Source organism: Danio rerio, chromosome 8 (genome assembly GCF_049306965.1).
Source record: "Danio rerio strain Tuebingen ecotype United States chromosome 8, GRCz12tu, whole genome shotgun sequence".
In the NCBI taxonomy this organism is placed as follows: domain Eukaryota; kingdom Metazoa; phylum Chordata; class Actinopteri; order Cypriniformes; family Danionidae; genus Danio; species Danio rerio.
Window position 1 is genome coordinate 35633760 of NC_133183.1, and position 19740 is coordinate 35653499.

The 19740-nt window shown below is 34.3% G+C and overlaps 1 protein-coding gene across 10 annotated transcripts in view; it reads right to left on the reverse strand.

Moving 5' to 3' along the window:
* mvb12bb (multivesicular body subunit 12Bb) overlaps positions 1 to 19740 on the reverse strand; it is a 264229-nt gene that overhangs the window by 117227 nt on the left and 127262 nt on the right. For all 10 annotated transcript variants that reach the window (XR_012383534.1, XR_012383532.1, XR_012383533.1 and 7 more), the window contains 1 exon segment: positions 15987 to 16094. Coding sequence is in view for 5 of the 10 variants with exons in the window: in XM_073908970.1 (XP_073765071.1) it covers positions 15987 to 16094 (108 nt within the window). In the remaining 5 variants the exon portion in view is untranslated.

A 19740-nucleotide genomic window follows, 5' to 3' on the forward strand; every position in this document is an offset into this window, starting at 1 on the left:
TGGTCTATTGGTAGGACAGCACATTTTACTTTTTTTCTGTTTTGGTTGCCATCTCAAATATTTTATTTATTTTATTTTATTTTTGAATGTCATAAAAACACTTTTGTGGAAGTTTTCTTTTATTATTTAAGCAAATAGGAATACAAGAAATATAATACCAAACTGAAAAATTTCTCTGCTGAGATTTGTGCAAATGTGAAAATGGTCCATTATCTATTTACTTATTATCTTCCTATCATTGAGATGTTGGCAGTTCAGTTTGGGACAACTACCCCATTTATTTCAATATTTAATTATTATATTTAGTCTCTACTCTCTAAAGCACTACAACAGGGGTGTCAAACTCAATTCCTGGAGGGCCGAAGCCCTGCACAGTTTAGTTCCAACCCTGCTCCAACACACTTACCTGTAGGTTTCAAACAAGCCTGAAGGACTCAATTAGTTTGATCAGGTGTGTTTAATTAGGGTTGGAACTAAACTGTGCAGAGCTGCGGCCCTTTTGGAACTGAGTTTGACACCTGTGCACTACAGGTTTTAAGGCTGCATGATAAAAAAAAAAAAAAACTAACTGTGATTTGTTTAATGAAAATTGTGATTTAAAATGTAATTAACTACCGTTTCATAAAAGAGCTACACACTGTTAGACATTTCTGTAAATTACACAGTTATTTACTGTATTTCACCCAGTGTAATACTGCAAATTCCTTTTACGGTAAATAACTGTATTTACCGTTGCATTATGGGAATTTGGTGTGACGTCGAACAACATATACAGCGATGTACTGTATTTGTAAAAATTCGTGTATTATACTGTATTTTCCACAACTGCTTCGACGCCACCTTGCGGCGATTCGACTACTCTGCACCACATTTTGCCTGAGGACCCTGGAGCAAATCTGGAGGACAATTTATTAGTGTGCCTGAAGAACATACTGGATTTAACAAACTTTACTCTGGTAAGCTGAGGCAGTGTTTCATTTTACAGAATGTTTTGTGGACGAGAATAGAACAAAGTAAAGTATAAAGTTGGCTATTATTATTTTCTCTGGCTTGGCGTTATTTCGCCCATTTGAGAAATATATCATCTATTAAGATGTTACCTTTATTTAATTTATTACATTAACACTACTATTACTTTAAATAAGACTGTTTATGACTATTAGCCATTGTTCTCGTCATATCTTTTTATTTATTTACATAGGAACCGGTGTTGCAGCGGGTTTTGGTTTAGGAGGGAACCAGAGGTATGCAGACAGTTTTGGAGGACACTTAGCACGAGACAACGGTCCGGCAGGGAGTGTTTTCCCCCAGAAGAATATTAATGAAAGACCATCAAATAATCCAGGTAAAAGCGCGTCTGTCTGTGCTGACAACACTCGACATTGATTTAAGCACCTCTATTAGGATTTGTTTGCTCGGCAACATTGGCTGAACGATCTTAAAATGGTAATGTTAACTGTTAGCTAAACTGAGCTAAGTTTATACTGAATTGGACTCAAACTCATTTTAACGTGCAACGTTTAACTTATATTGATTTATACTATATATATTAGATGTTGTAAACTTATTTTTCTCTGGTTTAGAGTAACTTATAACGTTAGCTTGTGAAAATAACATCGCGACGTTAACCTATAAGAACGTTAACGTAAATCTATAACGTTACAATATGCATAGAGGTAAAGTTGGTTTTATATTCGCACATTCGTTCATTTAGAAGACTCTATACTGTTTACCATGTTACTTTGAATATTCGATCAGAATTAGCATGCCAGTATGACTTGAAATCAACATTAACACTGTTTATTTGACCGTGAGCATGTTGTACTTTGATAGTCATTAGCTGCTAAAATGATTTCGCTATTTAGAGTTTGCAAATAATACTTTTATGAAATTAAATTATTAAGGGGGAAGTCTGAATCTGCTAATATAAAACCAACTTTACCTCTATGCATTATGCTAATAACCACCTTTTTGCTATTTATTGTTTGCTAATTATTTTTTTTATCACAACTCTTGACATTTGGTTTAACATAATTGTTACCATTATATTTTTTTCTGTTTAGATATGGCACTGGCACAGCAGCAGTTTTTGTCTGAAGAAACAAACAGCATTTCGGAGGAACATCTTGATCAGCACAGCCTTATGCTTAAAAAATAAGCAAGACCAGTAAGCAACCAAGGTAAACAAATAAAAAAAAGTTGTGTGGAGGTTGTGGATTGTAGCATGGTATTCTTATCTGTATTTTTGGCTTTTTTATGGTCTCAATATAGAATACTGGGAGCCTGCCTGTGCAAACTGGACCTCATACAACAGTAAGTACTGTACATCTATTTGTTTCTCAATATAGTAACGTTACTTTTAATACAAAATGTGTCACATGTTTAGTTGCTAGCTAAATAAAAAATCTTTTTCCCTTTTTTATTAAACCATTTATTAGGGTTTTTTTCATCTTTGTTTATAATATTTTTGAGCAGATTGAGGTCTGTCATGGGTCAGACATTTCAAAATACAATAATTAGTATTGGGATACATGCATTTGTCTATGTATTAAATGTCTTTTTCCCCATTTCATGTTGCCTAAATATTTTGTAATAAATAAAATAATAAAAATTTTTGGATAAATAATTCCAGAGGATCCTAAAAGACACATGTGATCAATGAGTTTCCGCATTGATCCAATGGGCCAGCCTGACCACCCGCTGGTGAACTTTCAAGCCTCCGGTGCCTAGACTGCGGCCTTGCACAAGTTTGGCTAGAGGAGAACTGGTCGTGCCCAACTGAGCCTGGTATCTCTCAAGGGATTTTATTCTACACTTTCGTCAGTTGGTGAAGTTTCTTCCATGCCACTGTCGCCACTGGATCGCTTGGCTACGATTGGTGGATCGGTGGATTTGCTCTTCAGTGTTTGGACTTTCAGCAGTGACATTTACTGCTTCAATTCTGAAAACTGGACCGAAGCAGCTTTAATTTACAAGAACTTCTATGTTAAGCTGCTTTGACATCATTGATCTACATTGTAAAAGTGCAATAGAAATAAAGATGAATTGCATTTGAACATGTGAATTCAGACCTTGTTGAGCATTTGACACCAGAATTAGTAATATTTTAAAGTTGGGTTGTTTCTGAGTCGGCTAATAGTTACAAATATTTATTTTTCCAACAATATGCAATTCAGAAGTTTAAATTTTTATTGTACATGTATGTTCTAGTGCTTTGTGTGATTTATTTATTTTTAATGCGTTGATTTTATTGCTTAATGTAATTTTCACACATTTTCCTTAAATGCTTTAAGCATTATTAATGTTTTAAAGAATGGAATATTTTGTAATTGTGTCTGGTTTAATGTCAGTAGTACTTAGTACAATTGGGGTTTTTTTCTCAACAATATGCAGGTCAGACACTTAAATTAGTTTTGTACATGTATGTTAATGTGCTTTGTCATTTTCAATGTTTTTTTTCTTAAAATAAAATATTTTGAATGATTGAAATGTAATGTTTTTACACATTTTTAAGCTTGTTTTAAGCATCTCAAATGTTTTAAATAAAGAGTGTTTATTTTGTTAATATTTTGTAATTGTGTATTTTTTAGGTCTATAGTATTAAAATAATATTAATAAAATTATATTATAAAATATTTAGGACAAAATTAAAAGGTTTACAGTAGCTTACTGTTAACTTAGGTTTTTACAGTAGTTAACCATTTTCAGACACTACGGTAACATGCTGTAAACGGATTTACAGTTGTATACTGTAAATCTAAAATACAGTAACTTACTGGCAACAGTGTTGCCAGTAAGTTACTGTAAAAACCCTTTGAAATGTCTAACAGTGCAGGTTTTATGTGGTTGTTTTAACAGCACCAAAAAAAATAAAAAATAAAAAAGACATAATCACAAGCATAATCACATAGTATGCTATTGTTTATTTAAAAACTCTAAAACACTGTTGCTATTTTTCAAAATAAAGTAGGCAGTTGTCATGACAATTAAGAAAAATGATTACTGTATTTTAATTTAAGTTAAATGAATTGTAAATAAAATCTTGGTTACACTTTACAATAAGGTTTCATTCGTTAATATCGCTTATGTTAAATAATGTATTTACTAACATGAACCAATAATGAACAATATTTGTACAGCATTTATTAATCATAGTTTAATGTTTACTAATGCATTATTAACATCCAAATTCATGCTTGTTAACATCAGTTGATGCATCGTGAGTTAACAAGAATTAACTATAAACAACTTTATTTATATTAACTAATAATAAGGTTAACAAGCATTAACAAATACTGTGATGAATGTATTGTTTATTGTTTGTTCATGTTGGTAAATGCATTAAATAACATTACCTAATACGACCATATTGTAAAAGTGCTACCAAAAACATATATAATTCTATATAAAACCTTTAAAACTTTTACATTTAGATTGTGTTACATTTTTCACATTGTTCAGGATAATGTGCTTACAAACTGTCAGAACTGTACAGAACTATATGCTTGTTACCATATTTGATAGAGCACTAAAATAATCACAGCTTTCGTGATTTAAAATCGCAATTTTTCAAACTGTGATTTTGGTTTAGAAAACATTAATTGCATGCTTAATTGGTTTTACCTGTTTTTCAAAAATTTCTGTAGTTTAAAATAAAGGTGACTTAGTTACACATGCTCCATGCACTTATTGCATTTAACTTACCCTACACCTAACTCACATTCTAACCCCAACCGTAGTACATGAAATTAAATAATAATACTTAGTAGTTAAATAAACTGAATAAAAAAATCTAACTTACAGTAGTTTTAATACGTGTTATTTCATTTATTCAAAAAGTATTGCTCAGAATAAACATGGGATATTTTTTCACCCCTATTTTTGTAATTTGCCATTTTCTTTCCTCAAATGATCCTTTAAAACATTTAAGCATTTAAACATGAATCTAAACTTGATTTCAAAAGGCTTTTTTATAGATATCAAATCCCTTTTGTAATTTTTTTTGAGGTAGACACCAAAACAGAACGCTTCGTCTTTGACCCACCTACAATAAAGAAGGCTGCTGTAATATTTCGCACACAGATTTGTTGAATTGCTGCCCTCTTTTAAGCATGCGAGCACCTGTGCGCTAGCCATCATCTTCAGACATGGCAGCCAGCGCTCGGGCCAGTCGGTGGCAGGCCAAATTGCTTGTGCTTCAGAACAGGGAGTACTTGAAAACAATCAGGAGCTGTTTAGTTGACATTTTCAAGCATGACTTTTTCCCTCAGCCTTTCCAGCCTGCGCTCATTACGCTTCCATTTTTCACGGTAATAAATAGCAATAATGCAGCAAAAGCCCTGAAAGAGTGCAGCAAGCGTGGCGTGACGTGATGAGTCCGACATTCTGGAAGCCGTCTCTACTGTTAGCCGGCAGTTATTACCACTATGGACCATTTTTATTCATAGTTCTGACTGGAGGGTACAAATATGGATGAATGCTATTACTATGCATGAGGTTTTGTTTTTTCTTAACACGTTTCTCTCTCTTTTTTTTTTTTTAATAAAAGACGCGGGAGAGATTTTTCCCATCAGGACCTGACAAAGGGCCATCTACCTCCAACCCTGAGTATGATAAATCACAAACTGTTTACTTCCCACCACATAATTCACTGGCTAATTCTGTAGAATCTGTTTTTGTCATAGACAATTACAGTGGGGGCCACTTTGACTGACAGACAAAATAGCCTTTGTTGATGGCGCTGCCATGTTTTATTAGCGTCAGGGACTTCAAAACAGTGCAGACACACATTTTAAGACTCCACGCTGGAGAGGTGGCAGAGGGGACTGATGTGCTACATACTAAAACGGCAGCTCTTATTGAACTTGATCAACAGGAAGGAATTGGCCTGGGCAAACCAGCCACAGTGATGCTTTGCTATGTCGTTTCTGAATCTCAGAACTCTCCTGGAGGTTAGACTTTAAGCTGGCGCTGTCTTTATTAAGATATGTTCACTGCTTTACAGTGGCCTGGCATGCATTTTTAATGATAATAATTAAAGGATCAGTTTGCACACCTAATGTAAATTCTGATATTAATTACTTACACCTATGTAATTACAATCCATGAGACATTTGTCATCATCAGATCACAAATGAAGATATTTTAGATGAAATCTGACAGATCATCCATCAGAAATGGTCCTGAGATTAGTTTAGAAAAGCAACCAAAAATATTGTCAAAACACTCCATGTGAAAGTGGTTATTCATCCAATAAAGCTCTAAACATCATTCATTTAATTATTTTATTAAGTCCCTTTATCAATCAGGCGTCGACACAGTGGAATAAACCATCACCTTATCCAGCATATGTTTTACAGAGAGAATGCCCTTCCAGCCGCAACCCATCACTGGGCTCAAAACATCAAATAATAATAATAATAAAAATAAAAAAATCAAATAATACTGCATCAACAATTTAACTCACTCGACATAAACACGTTGTACTATTCCATAAATTCAATGCGTTTCCGAACGCATTCACATGCTGATGTTCATGCTTTAGATACATAAACATGGACATACTGTATGTACACTACCTGACAAAAGTCTTATCGTCAATCCCGTTGTAAGAGCAACATTAATAATTTCACTTTTACTTATTTAGACAAGTGGCAGATTTTTCTGATAAATCATCTGTTAAACTGCATCCCAATTACAACAAATACACTAATAGACCTATTAGAACCCACATAAACTCAAGATTCTCACAGAAATCAGCCAAGTTTGGTGTAGGAAAATTCCTGGTTTGGGATCACATTCGGCATGGGGGTGAGATCTGCAGAGTTGATAGCAACATCAAGATCTTGAAGCATCAAACATTTGTACTGTCCATTAAATTACAAACCACAGGAGAGGGCTTTTTTTCAGCAGGATAGCGCTCCTTCTCATATTTCAGCTTCCACATCAAAGTTCCTAAAAGCAAAAAAGGTCAAGGTGCTCCAGGATTGGCCAGACCAGTCACCAGACATGAACATGAGTATATTTGGGGTAAGATGAAGGAGGAGGCGTTAAAGATGAATTCAAATGATCTTGATGAATTCTGGAAGTCCTGCAAGAACGCTTTCTTTGCCATTCCAGATGACTTCATTAATAAGTTATTTGAGTCATTGCTGAGATGTTTAGATGCAGTCGTCCAAGCTCATGGGAGTCATACACAATAATAATTATTTTTACATTGCACCATTACTTTATATTCTATACTGTACATTATTTCTTTTAAGTGGCAAGACTTTTGTCTTAGCAAAGTCAGACCTTATTATCCTAATTAAATAATTAAAAATCAAGGTTATTATATTTTATTTTGGTAAAATAAGCATAATCTAGAGGCCTTTGTCTTTCATATAAGCCACTTCAAATACCAAAATGATCAACTAGAAGTCAAGTTATTATTTGTTGTTCCTAAAACTTAAATAAGCACAAAACTTTTTTCAGGTAGTGCATACTGCAATTAGAGGCTTCTAACTTTATTTAAAAGGTGAACGCTTTCATAGAATCACAAGACATTTTGTTTTCCAATATTGATTAATATATCTGCTGTGTAAAAAGTATGCATCTGCTCTTTTTGAGACATTTAGTAGTTTAACAGAGCAACTGCCTTTGCCTGCAAAGAGATATACTTTTGAGGTCACAGGTTAATGTGAGATTAATGACTTATTACGTGATAGATGTAGTCAAGAATGTGTATACGTGTCTTATGAAATTATTGTCCCAGTCCTTGAATGTGGCATAATATAAATAATGTATTAATATAATTTATTTTCATTTTTATTTGTTATTTAATAATATTTTTACTTAATAATATATTTGTATTTAATAATATGTATTTTTTATTATTATTAAAATTTTTATGCAATTATATATATATATATATATATATATATATATATATATATATATATATATATATATATTAGGGATGTGCGGAGCAGCCGGTATTTGTATTTGTATTTGTATTTGTTGAGGGGGGAAAAGTATTTGTATTTGTATTCGAGTAAAATTCAAAATGGCGCAAAAATATATATTTTTTCTATTACACTTCTAATTTACGTTATAGTGAAAGTATTGTTTAATTATACCCATTATATAAATTATAGACATGCAATATTAGTTGTTGTTTTTGAACATGTGACAAGAAATGTCATTGAAAAGAAAATAACATAGAAGCCATTATCTCATCCATGGTTAAACCAACAACTAATAAAATACCATTGTGAATATTATGAACCCCACCACCGTTCTTGTTGAAAGACACTGAATAGACAGAATAAAAACAAATAATACTTCAAAAAACTGTTCTTCTTCTGAAAGAACTTCTTTCCAATGCACAGAATTCCAAAAACTAAAATTAGCTAAATAAATCTAAATAAAACCCTGCCTGGGAGATCTGGCAGAACAAAAGTATTCTATATAATACTAAAAGATACAGTCCTGCTTTTGTCATCTGCCTGCCACAAAACAGACACAAAGTTTTTTTTTTTTTACTTTTTTATGTTTGAAACTGACTTGCTGGGGCAGAATGTGGCTGTGTTGATGGTTTGGTGCTTGTGGAGGATTTAGTAGAACATAGCTGTGCTGATTGAGGGGATTAAAGCTTGTGGGGGGTTCATAGACAGTATCAGGAGAGGATGCTTTTAGTGCATGTGATAATACATTACATAGAAGGTTAAGCAGTGGCACAGTGAGTAGCACTGTCGCCTCACAGCAAGAAGGTTGCTGGTTCGAGCCTCGACTGGGTTCTCCCCATGTTGGCGTGGGTTTCCTCCGGGTGCTCCGGTTTCCCCCACAGTCCAAACACATGCAATATAGGTGAATTGGGTAAGCTAAATTGTCCCTATTGTATGTGTGTGAAAGAGAGTGTATGGATGTTTCCCAGTGCTGGGTAGCAGCTGGAAGGGCAGCCACTGCGTAAAACATATGCTGGATAAATTGGTGGTTCATTCCACCGTGGCAACCCCAGATTGATAAAGGGACTAAGCCGAAAAGAAAATGAATGATTATGGATAGAAGATGTTGACAGATGTTTAATATCTCTGATTTCACTTTTGCACACATTATACAGTATCACTTTGTTTTATCTGCAGCTCCACTGACTGTAAGATGCTTCCACAAAGAACATCAAGTTTTATTTTTTTGACTGGTGGAGGACCAAGAAATGGCTCAGCAGCAGTCTCACTCTTTTTCATGGTGCCCAAATGTATTTGAGGAGTTCAAGTTAATAAAAAGTGACGGGAAGCTATGCTAAGGTTAACTAGCCTATAGCATATATCTTGCTGTCTGCAAAAGAGTTATTTAGACGTACCATATAACTCCCATAAGTGCATACTATTCGACACAACTGCAAAAGCATCGTTTTAACCTTTATAAACGAACGTTAACGTTACTCTGTCAACAGTCTATTGTCTAAATTACAGCGCTAACAGAGCTAACGTTGCGTAAACAGAGCACCCGATTGCAAACTTCAAAAATGCAGCGTAATGAAAAATCCCGAACAAACTCCGCTACAAGTTTATAAACTGCATCTGGAACCCAATTAAGGTACAAAAATCTATTTAACAAAAATACTGATGCAGAAAAGTATTTTATTCGCTCAGTCGAGCCATCTCTGTCTGCTGCTGTGGAGAAGCTTGTGCCAGAGAGAGACCTTTTACCTCCGCCCCGCCCTCCGACTGAGCGTCTATCTCTCTCTCTATCTCTCTCTCTCTCGCTCTCGCTCTCTCTCGCTCTCTCTCTCACTCACGCACTGTGGTCTCAGGAGGAAACTTTTTTTGCTCCCGAATACAAATAATTTTTCAAGTATTTGTTCGAAATAAATATTCGTAAAAACACGCTATTCGTGCCTTTCCGAATACCGTATTCGGGTTCGGCTCCACCCTTAATAAATATATATATATATATATATATATATATATATATATATATATATATATATATATATATATATATATATAAATATATATATATATATATATATATATATATATATATATATATATATATATATATATATATATATATATATATATAATTTATATTTTTTATTTAATAATATATTTTTACATTTTTTATCGATTATAATTTTTACTTTTATGTAATAATATATATTTTTTATAATAAGTTTTACTTTATTTAATAATATAGGCGACACAGTGGCAGAGTAGGTAGTGCTGTTGCCTCACAGCAAGAAAGTTGCTGGTTCGAGCCTTGGCTGTGTCGGTTGGCGTTTCTGTGTGGGGTTTGCATGTTCTCCCTGTCTGGTTACCAACATTCTCCAAAACATAATCTTTCACGTTTAAAGGAAGAATGAACGTTATACAGGTTTGGAATGACATGAGGGCAAACAATGCCAGACTTTCCATTTTGCATTTAAAAATATATATTATTATAACATTTCCTTGTGGCCCCCAGACATCTGTTCAAAACACTTGCAACAAAGGGAAAAAACTGTTTTAGATACTTTCTTTTAATATATGGGCTGAGATAAATACTTATTAAAAATATTCATTGTGGTAATCAGCAAAAGGCATTTTGTTACAACAGTGCATATTTAAAAAAAAGCAGATGTACCGGTGAGATGTAACACTGAATAACAATGAACCACCAAAACAAGCCTATTTTTGCCATTTTAACAAACACACATGAGAAAGCTCTCAGCAGACCCAGACCCACTTACAAAAACTCTTTAATGCACATACAGAGCTTAGTTTTAAACTTTTTCACATACAGGGTTTAGCTTAAACCAGGAATATCCCTTTAATTAATTAGGGTGATTAAGCAGCTTTTATAAAAAAAAATGTCTTAGAAAAACATATTACTAATGTGTGTCTTCAGACCAAGCAAGGACACTCATTCATTTATTTTCTTGTCAGCTTAGTCCCTTTATTAATCCGGGGTCGCCACAGTGGAATGAACCACCAACTGATCCAGCAAGTTTTTACGCAGCGGATGCCCTTCCAGCCGCAACCCATCTCTAGGAAACATCCACTCACACACTCAAACACTACAGACAATTTAGCCTACCCAATTCATCTGTACCGCATGTCTTTGGACTGTGGGGGAAACCTGAGCACCCGGAGGAAACCCACGCGAAGGCAGGGAGAACATGCAAACTCCACACAGAAACACCAACTGAGCCGAGGTTCGAACCAGCAACCCAGCGACCTTCTTGCTGTGAGGCGACAGCACTACCTACTGCGCCACCGCCTCGCCTAGCAAGGACACTGTATTTAAAGATTTTCAGTAAGTTTACTTTTTGTTGATTATAAGTTACATTGCAACTAGTATTAGTAGACTTTTTAGGTTGGGATTAGAGTAAGGGTTTGTGTAAATTGTTTTTAATAGCATTGTTTCAAAAGAAGTAGTCAGGAGAATGTTAGTGCAGTATATCAGCAAATGTTAAGAAGACTGTCTACTAATACTCTAATGAGACGTTGCTGACATGTAGCTGGAATGTAACTTGAAATCAACTTCTGCAAATGTGCAAAAGGGACATAAAGTTTAAAGCATTAACTGGGAGAGATGTGAAAATGAACCATCATGTTGGTATACCAATGTAACCTTAAGAAATTTTGATCCTAGAAAAAGAAACACTATAAACATGTCAATTTTTTTAGGCATATTTTATCTGCTGCCTTTGCTTAGACTGCAAATGTAGGAACAATAAAATGAGGGTAGCTCAAGCTTCACATTGTTCACCTTAAATGAAGACTGATAACCCGAGCAGCATGACAGAGCCACCTGTTTCACTCTCAACACAGATACATACACATAAAACAGCGCTCGTTCTCAATTTAGCTTAGCCAATCCAGAGGTAAACGTTCAAATTGTTTCAATTCACAGAGGAATCTTTTAAAATAGGTGCTGCTTTAGTAGGCATTTCGGGTGGCTGTTTGATGTGTCATATTTCATAAGTGAGAATCCCCATAACCGAAAGTTTGACATTTTTTGGATGTTTTCTCCATCTTTGATGAATGGCTGGGAGGTATTCAGAAAAATCTACAGGGACCAGGTTAATTGAGCCAAATTAAATCGTAAACTACTAACGTAGAGAGCTGCGTTTATGAATAATCATAAACCAAACTCCTTCGGGAGAACTGGAGATCAGCAACAAATTTTCATATGTGAGCATGCTGGGACTTCACAAACATCAAGTGAAAAATGAAATATAAATAAATAAATAAATAAATAAATAAATAAATAAATATCAAAACATTGTAAATTCAGAAAAGTATTTGCATTCAGTTTGTATACTTCACTTTAAGCCAAGACAGTTAATAGAGTAAATAGATGATGATGATAACAACAACAACAACAACAACAATGATAAAAATAATAACAACTACAATAATAATAATAATAATAATAATAATAATAATAATAACAACAATAATATAATAATTATTAATATTAATAATAATATGAATAATAATAACAACAACAACAACAACAACAACAACAATAATAATAATAATAATAATAATAATAATAATAATAATAATAATAATAATAATAATACATTCATTTACTTTTTGGCTTAGTCCCTTTATTAATCTGGGGTCACCACAGCAGAATGAACCGCCCACTTACCCAGCACATTTTATGCAGCGGATGCCCATCAAGCCACAACCCAGCTCTGGCAAACATCCACACACACTCATTCACACTCATACACTACGAACAATTTAGCCTACCCAATTCATCTGTAGCACATGTCTTTGGACTTGTGGGGGGAAACAGGAGCACCCGGAGAAAACCCATGCAAATGCAAGGAGAACATGTAAACTCCACACAGAAACGTCAACTGACCCAGCCGAGGCTTGAACCAGCAACCATCTTGCTGTGTGGTGACAGCACTACCTACTGCGTCGCCTAATAATAATAATAATAATAATAATAATAATAATAATAATAATAATAATAATAATAAAAAACACTAATAATAATAACAATATTAATTAATAAAATAATAATAATAATAATAATAATAATAATAATAATAATAATAATAATAATAATAATAATAATAATAATAATAATAATAATAATAAAATAATAATAATAATAAGTATTAGTAATAATATTATTAATGATAATGATAATAATAATAATAATAATAATAATAATAATAATAATAATAATAATAATAATAATAATCTTCATATTTCTCAGATAAAATAATTAATTGAAAACATGTTTCTATTGTTTTCAAATGTTATGTTACGGAAATCAGATCATATGATCATACTGTATCTGAACATGTATACTGTATATAAAGTTAAATAGCTAATATATTTAAACATGTGTACAAATGTATAATTTCAATTATATGCAATTTCATGGGATGCAGTAACCGTGTGACAAAGGTAACATTTAAAGGTATTGATCACCCAAAACTGAAATCTACCAACTATGTACTCACTCTCAAGTGGTTCCAAACCTTTATGAGTTTCTTTCTTTTGTTGAACACAAAAGAAGATACTTTAAAGAAAGCTCAAAACCTGTAACCATTGATTTCCATAGTAGGAAAAACACATTGTATGGACATCAATGGTTACAGATTTCCAGCTTTCTAATTATCTCAATTTGTGTTTATCAGAAGCAAGAAACTCAATGTTTTGAAACAAGTTAGTGGAGAGTTAATAAGTAAATGATAGTTAATTATCCCTTGGGGCTTCATGGTGGCGCAGTGGGTAGCACAATTGCCTCGCAGGAAAGAGGTCACTGGTTCGAGCCTCGCCTGTGTCAGTTGGCATTTCAGTGTGGAGTTTCCATGTTCTCCCCGTGTTCACATAGGTTTCCTTGGAGTGCTCCATCCCCACAAGTCCAAAGACATGCAGTGAATTGGGTCAGCTAAATTTTCACATGTAAGCATTTTAAAATATAAAGGTTAATCACTATCACATTTTCTAGGACTGCTCGGTTATCAAAAAATATTGGAAAGAAATACACAATGCCTTACAAAGTATCTTTGAATCTGTGATAACCTTTGATTGTGAATTGAATTTTTTTGGACAAATACCTGGGATATGGTTAAATAGGATAAATATCTAGTGAATATTTTGCTGGTGGCTGTCAAAAAGAGCATTACCAAAAATGGTTGTCACATGAAAGTCCTACCCTAAATGCGTGGATGGAAATTACAATGGAAATGTATAAAATGGAGCAAATTACCGCATTTTGTAAATCAGAAAATGGAACAATTTCTTTATTTCTGGTAAAAATGGACCAACTCTGCAACATCCCATAGACCTGGGGCCTTATGTATCAATGTTGCGTACACACAAAAACTTTGCGTACGCCAGGTTTCATGCTCACGTTTGGATTTACTAAAGATGAAATGAACGTGAGAATGTGCGTTGGCCCACGCCAACTTCATGCCTGGCATACGTGCATTTCTTGTGTGTGTTTGTTTCATTTCCATTGGCGACTCCTAGAGGCAATTATGTTAAATTGCACAATACAAAGTATCTTTGAGCCGTGCAATGGCAGCTGTATGGGACGGGATCATCCGCATGTCTAGCAGGTATATAAGATTTCCATACCATGCAGTTGAGCAGCCAAACAATAAAGCGCAACTTGCAGCGATCGCCAAATTTCCCAATGAAATCGGAGCAATCAATTGCACGCACATTGCTATAAAGGCGCCATCTGAAGATGAATTTGCATAGGCTATGTGAATCGGAAACATTTCCAATCAATAAATGTGCAAATAATATGTGATTCTTAAATGCGCTTAAAATAATACACACACTTAATAATGATTCCTACTTGTCTTCCTTGTGATGAAGAGTAGGCAAAATATGATATGTAATGGGGAAAAGGAAGAATGAGTTCATCAGACGCTGAATTCGAACCAGGTTTATGAATGACAGTGTCAAAACATGTTGCCATGCACTTAACGAGCTACGCTATTGATTCCTTTCTCTTTAGCTTTGTTGTCTCTGTCGATCAAACGGGCGGAAATCACTCAACTAGCTTATTCCAACGACAAACTTGCTAATAACACAGTATTTCTTCGGTCTACCTCTGATAGGACCACCTCCAATTGTTATTCTGTTCAAAGTTTCTCTTTTTGCTTGCTTTTGCCATTGCTTTTTCATTTGGTTTTGCCAAAGTAAAGTCATTACTATATTTATTAAGGGAAGGAGGCAGGGAGGGGTTTCGCGCACATGCACATGCGCATGCGCTCAGTTTAACGCTAAGTTGGATTTACAAAGAGACGTGCGTGGGATTCCACGTACCCACCGTTTCATACATCTGAATTTTTTACTGCATACGCACATTTACAGCTTTGTGTCTACGCAATGTTTAAGTATGAATTCAACGCAAGTCTTTGTACATGAGGCCCCAGAACTTTTCTGTTAACCTAAAATTGTAATGATTACTTCCTACATGTACATAGTTTTGTTGTTGATGTTTATGTATATCTTATTTTACTGGTTTATTTTATTATTTTTACTTAACTGTCCCCCGCCCTTTGTTTTTTTCTTATTTTATTTTATTTATTTAAATTATTATTATTTATTTTAAAAACATTTTTATTATTTAGTACATTAGTGTACAAGCGCACACAAAGGAAAGCATACTGTATATTGCTGAAAGAGAAAGTGGATGTACAGAATTTGTGATTATATTTGTGAGTGTATTCAGATGTGTGACCTCTGACCTGTACCCAATGTAAGTATAAAACCTTTTGAGAAAATAAAAAATATAATAAAAAATTATAATAAAGTGATTTTGAATGCTTTGCTATAGTTTTAAAATTTTTTATAAAAACCTGACACAAAATTTAAAACTTGAAAGCATAAAAAATAATGTTTTGCCTCAAAGATCTGCATTGAAATCTAAAAAGGGACAAACTGAAGCAAACAGGCCGAATGACAGCATGTGTGAAAAAACTGAAGAAAAACTCTCAGCGAGCATGTTAAAACTTACACGTTTCCACTTACATTTTTGGAGGTGGCAGCTCGGCTGAAGCACAGATAGCGTGTGACCTTGGATTTGAATATGCTGTCCTTCCACAGGTTGGCGTCGAAGCCATCTGTTGTTTGTGCAACCTACGTGAAAAGAACAAAAAACACACTGAGAGAGGAGAATGTGCATCGAGGTGAGATGGAGTTAATGTATGGACAGAGCACACGTTTCCTTTTTTTCTGCTCTCGGTTTAATTAAGGTTTGCTTGAGCTCTCACTTCATCTCATTAAAGCCTAGAGAAGATCCTCAGCCTCCTCAAAAAAAAGAGGGGTAAAAATACCAGCAGTCCCCCGTGGGACAAGCAGGATGAGACAAGACCTCACAAAGAAGGCCTGGAACAAGCTAAATGAGTCTTCACATGTGCTCTGCAGAGATCAAGCAGCTGCCTTTCTCAAATACAGTACAAACAATAGCAGTGATGCAATCACCGTTTAATCACGGTTTAATAATATGCAACAGGATGTTGGATTAGAATTAGTAATTTAATGACAGGACATAAAACTTATATTATATTAATTATATTATATTATATTATATTATATTATATTATATTATATTATATTATATTATATTATATTATATTATATTATATTTAGTGCTGTCAATCAATTAAAAAATTATGTGAAAATTAACTAATTAATCGCACCTTTTTAAAAAAATTTATCGCGATTAATCGCATTTAAAATACTGAAACTTGTAATTTTGGCTATTCAAATGTAAAATTAATGTAAACGCAAGACAAAAACTATTTAAATTCAAAATATAATTGTTTATTAGAATTAAAATTCAAAATATAATTGTTTAATAGAATTTTTGTTTAACTTGTAACACAGATTTCTTCATGAAAACAACATACCCACAATAAACCATCAAGATCCTGGCTTGACAGCCATATTTATTACAGAAATTAAAACACAGGCATGTTAATGAACTTTAAATTTCAAAACAATCAATGCCAATAAAGAAAACATTGATTTCCATGTTGGATTCTAAGTGAACTGCAAAAAAATGACAAAATGCAGGAATTGCAGATATGGAAAATGAAAAATTATAATAATAAACTATAGAATACAAACTGTTGCACTCATTGTAAAGTTTTATTGCTGTGAGTTGAGAACATTAGTTATAGAGTAGAAACAATTTAGCTTAATCCTCCTTTACATTCACCCAGTTGCTAAGACTTGGAGTATCCCGCAAGTGCACAGAGACTCCCAAATGCCCGCAAATGAATGATAATTTCTCGCAAACCGGTCGTTAAATACATTGCACACCCCTCTCCCCCGCATCCCTCCTAGCTCTTAAGGTAGCCTATGTCGCGCGCAACTCACCCCCACCGTCCTTCAGGTACGTCTCGCGTCCCTACTCAAATACGTCGCTCACTCCACCCCTGACACTGACACCCCTCAACGGGCCTGACAGAGACACACACACAACGGCCTTCCATACTGGAGCAACTCCCCTCAGATTCAACACGCATGATCACGTTCATCAAATTTGCTTAAACTAAGCGTCCTAAAGTATTACTGTATTTCACAAGGATTCTGACACAACACGAAGCATACGCTTTCGTTGTGTTTAATGATGAAACACGCTAAACTTGGAGGGCTCATGCTGAAAAGCAGAGTAATGCCCTGTCTTTGACAGCTCGCGACTTCACCAGAGACTTTCTGAGTACATTCACATAAGACACCAATATTCCTATTTTAATATGATTAAGATTACACTCTTGTCAAAATTCTACCGTGTAGCCTAAGCAGTGATTTTATTACCTTAAAGGAAGACCGAGTCACGAAATGCGGAGGATTTTCTTTCTGTTCGCCATGCGGTATCAACTTACAACAGAAGTCGAAAGTTAAAAATGAAACACCCGAAATTGCATCAAACTCTGCAGAGCCTGATGATGCAACTAATTGTTTTATATAGAAACTTCCCTTCAAAAAGTGCTTCCTTGGTCTTATCCACATTTCTTGCATGTTAAACACACGTCCACCACAACATGAAGTAAAAAAAAAACCTGCAACTGCGTTAATTGCATAAATTTTTTTTTACGTGTTAATTATTAAAAATCAATCGCATGCGTTAATGCACTAATTTTGACAGCGCTAATTATATTGTATTATATTATATTATATTATATTATATTATATTATATTATATTATATTATATTATATTATATTATATTATAATCCCAACAATGAATTCAAAATTATATAATCTATAATGATACTTCTATTTTAAATGTACCTGAATTAATGGTATTGATAGTTAATTTATTAACGGATTATTACAGAGAAATGTATGACTTGTTTTTTAAAAGTTTAACAGATATATTTAAATATTATTGTAATTCTACACAACATGATATGTGTATGATAGCATTAAAGGTGGTTCTCGAATGATTCTTAATCTGCTTCTCGAATTCTGATTGGCTGATAGCCATGTACTATTCTGCAATAAAAGCACTCGTACAGCCTCCTCAACTGTCTGTATTACTCAGCCCACATAGAGTAACAGCAGATCAATAAACTCAATACAGTTCAGTGTTTCCTCTAGGATTTTTTCCAGCTGTGGAGGCCTTTTTTTTAGATCTACCAAAGATCTATCAAATCATTATAAAACTGGTAAGTGATTTTCTAAATCAATCTCTCTCTTTTGTATGTTTTAGAGCTGTATTTATACCATAGTCTGGTAGTGTTTCTGGTGGTGTTTGCTTTGCTTTTTCGGGGGTAATTATTGTGATCTCCTGATTGCAACAGAGAAAAACTGGAAAATCTCTGTAGACTGATGGCATTTCATGCCGTTCAGCCTTATAATCTAAAAATGAGAGCAAATTCAGCTGTTTTGTCATCACTTTAGACATTACGCTAGAGAAGCATTCAAACATTAGCTCTAAAGTGACATTTGTAAACTGGCAACGGACGCTGCTGTTCTGACGTTATCTGCAGATGTGAATGAATGGTGGAAGAAAGTAGTTCCTCATACAAAAAGGATTTTAGACTTTCCATGTTTGATTTTCTTTTTTACATAAGAATCACACTCGTAGCAGGCTATGTTTACACTGCAGCCTAATGTGGCCTAAATCAGATTTTTTTGCCCACATGTGACTCAGGTAATGACAGTGTGAACAGCTCAAATCGTATAAAATCGAATCTTTTCACTTCAGATTTGTGTCACTTTCATATGCATTATTAAATCAGACACAAATCTGATGTTTTGAAATGCCACCGCAGTGTGAATGGTTATGTCGGATTTCATGTGACTTTTACATAATCTTTAAGCGACATGCGTCATCATTCTGTGCTGCAAACATGATCTACTCCTCAGCAGCATAGTAGAATGGCAATCAGGGCGATTACTTTACCACAGAAAGTTGGTTGTTCATTTTGAAAAAGATTTTGAATGCAAAATAGGTGGTAGTTAACCAATCTGGTTAAGGATTGGGGCACGGGTTGATCACGAAGCAGAAGAGCAGCGTGGGTGTTGCGGATAGAGGATCTGTGCACAAAGGAGGGGCACTTTCATTTAAGGGGGAACTTTCTCTCTGAAAAAAAAAAGGGCAGGTGCTCAAGCACTCAAACCCCCCTTCTGCACGTGCTTGTTGTTTATAACGAAGTAAAATGAAATAACTCTGCAAACAGAGATAAACCAACTCCGTCCTCACCGTTCAGTCTGCGGCTGCTCATTAACCCTGGATGAGTTCACTACACCGGTGGTCAGACTGGTGGTAC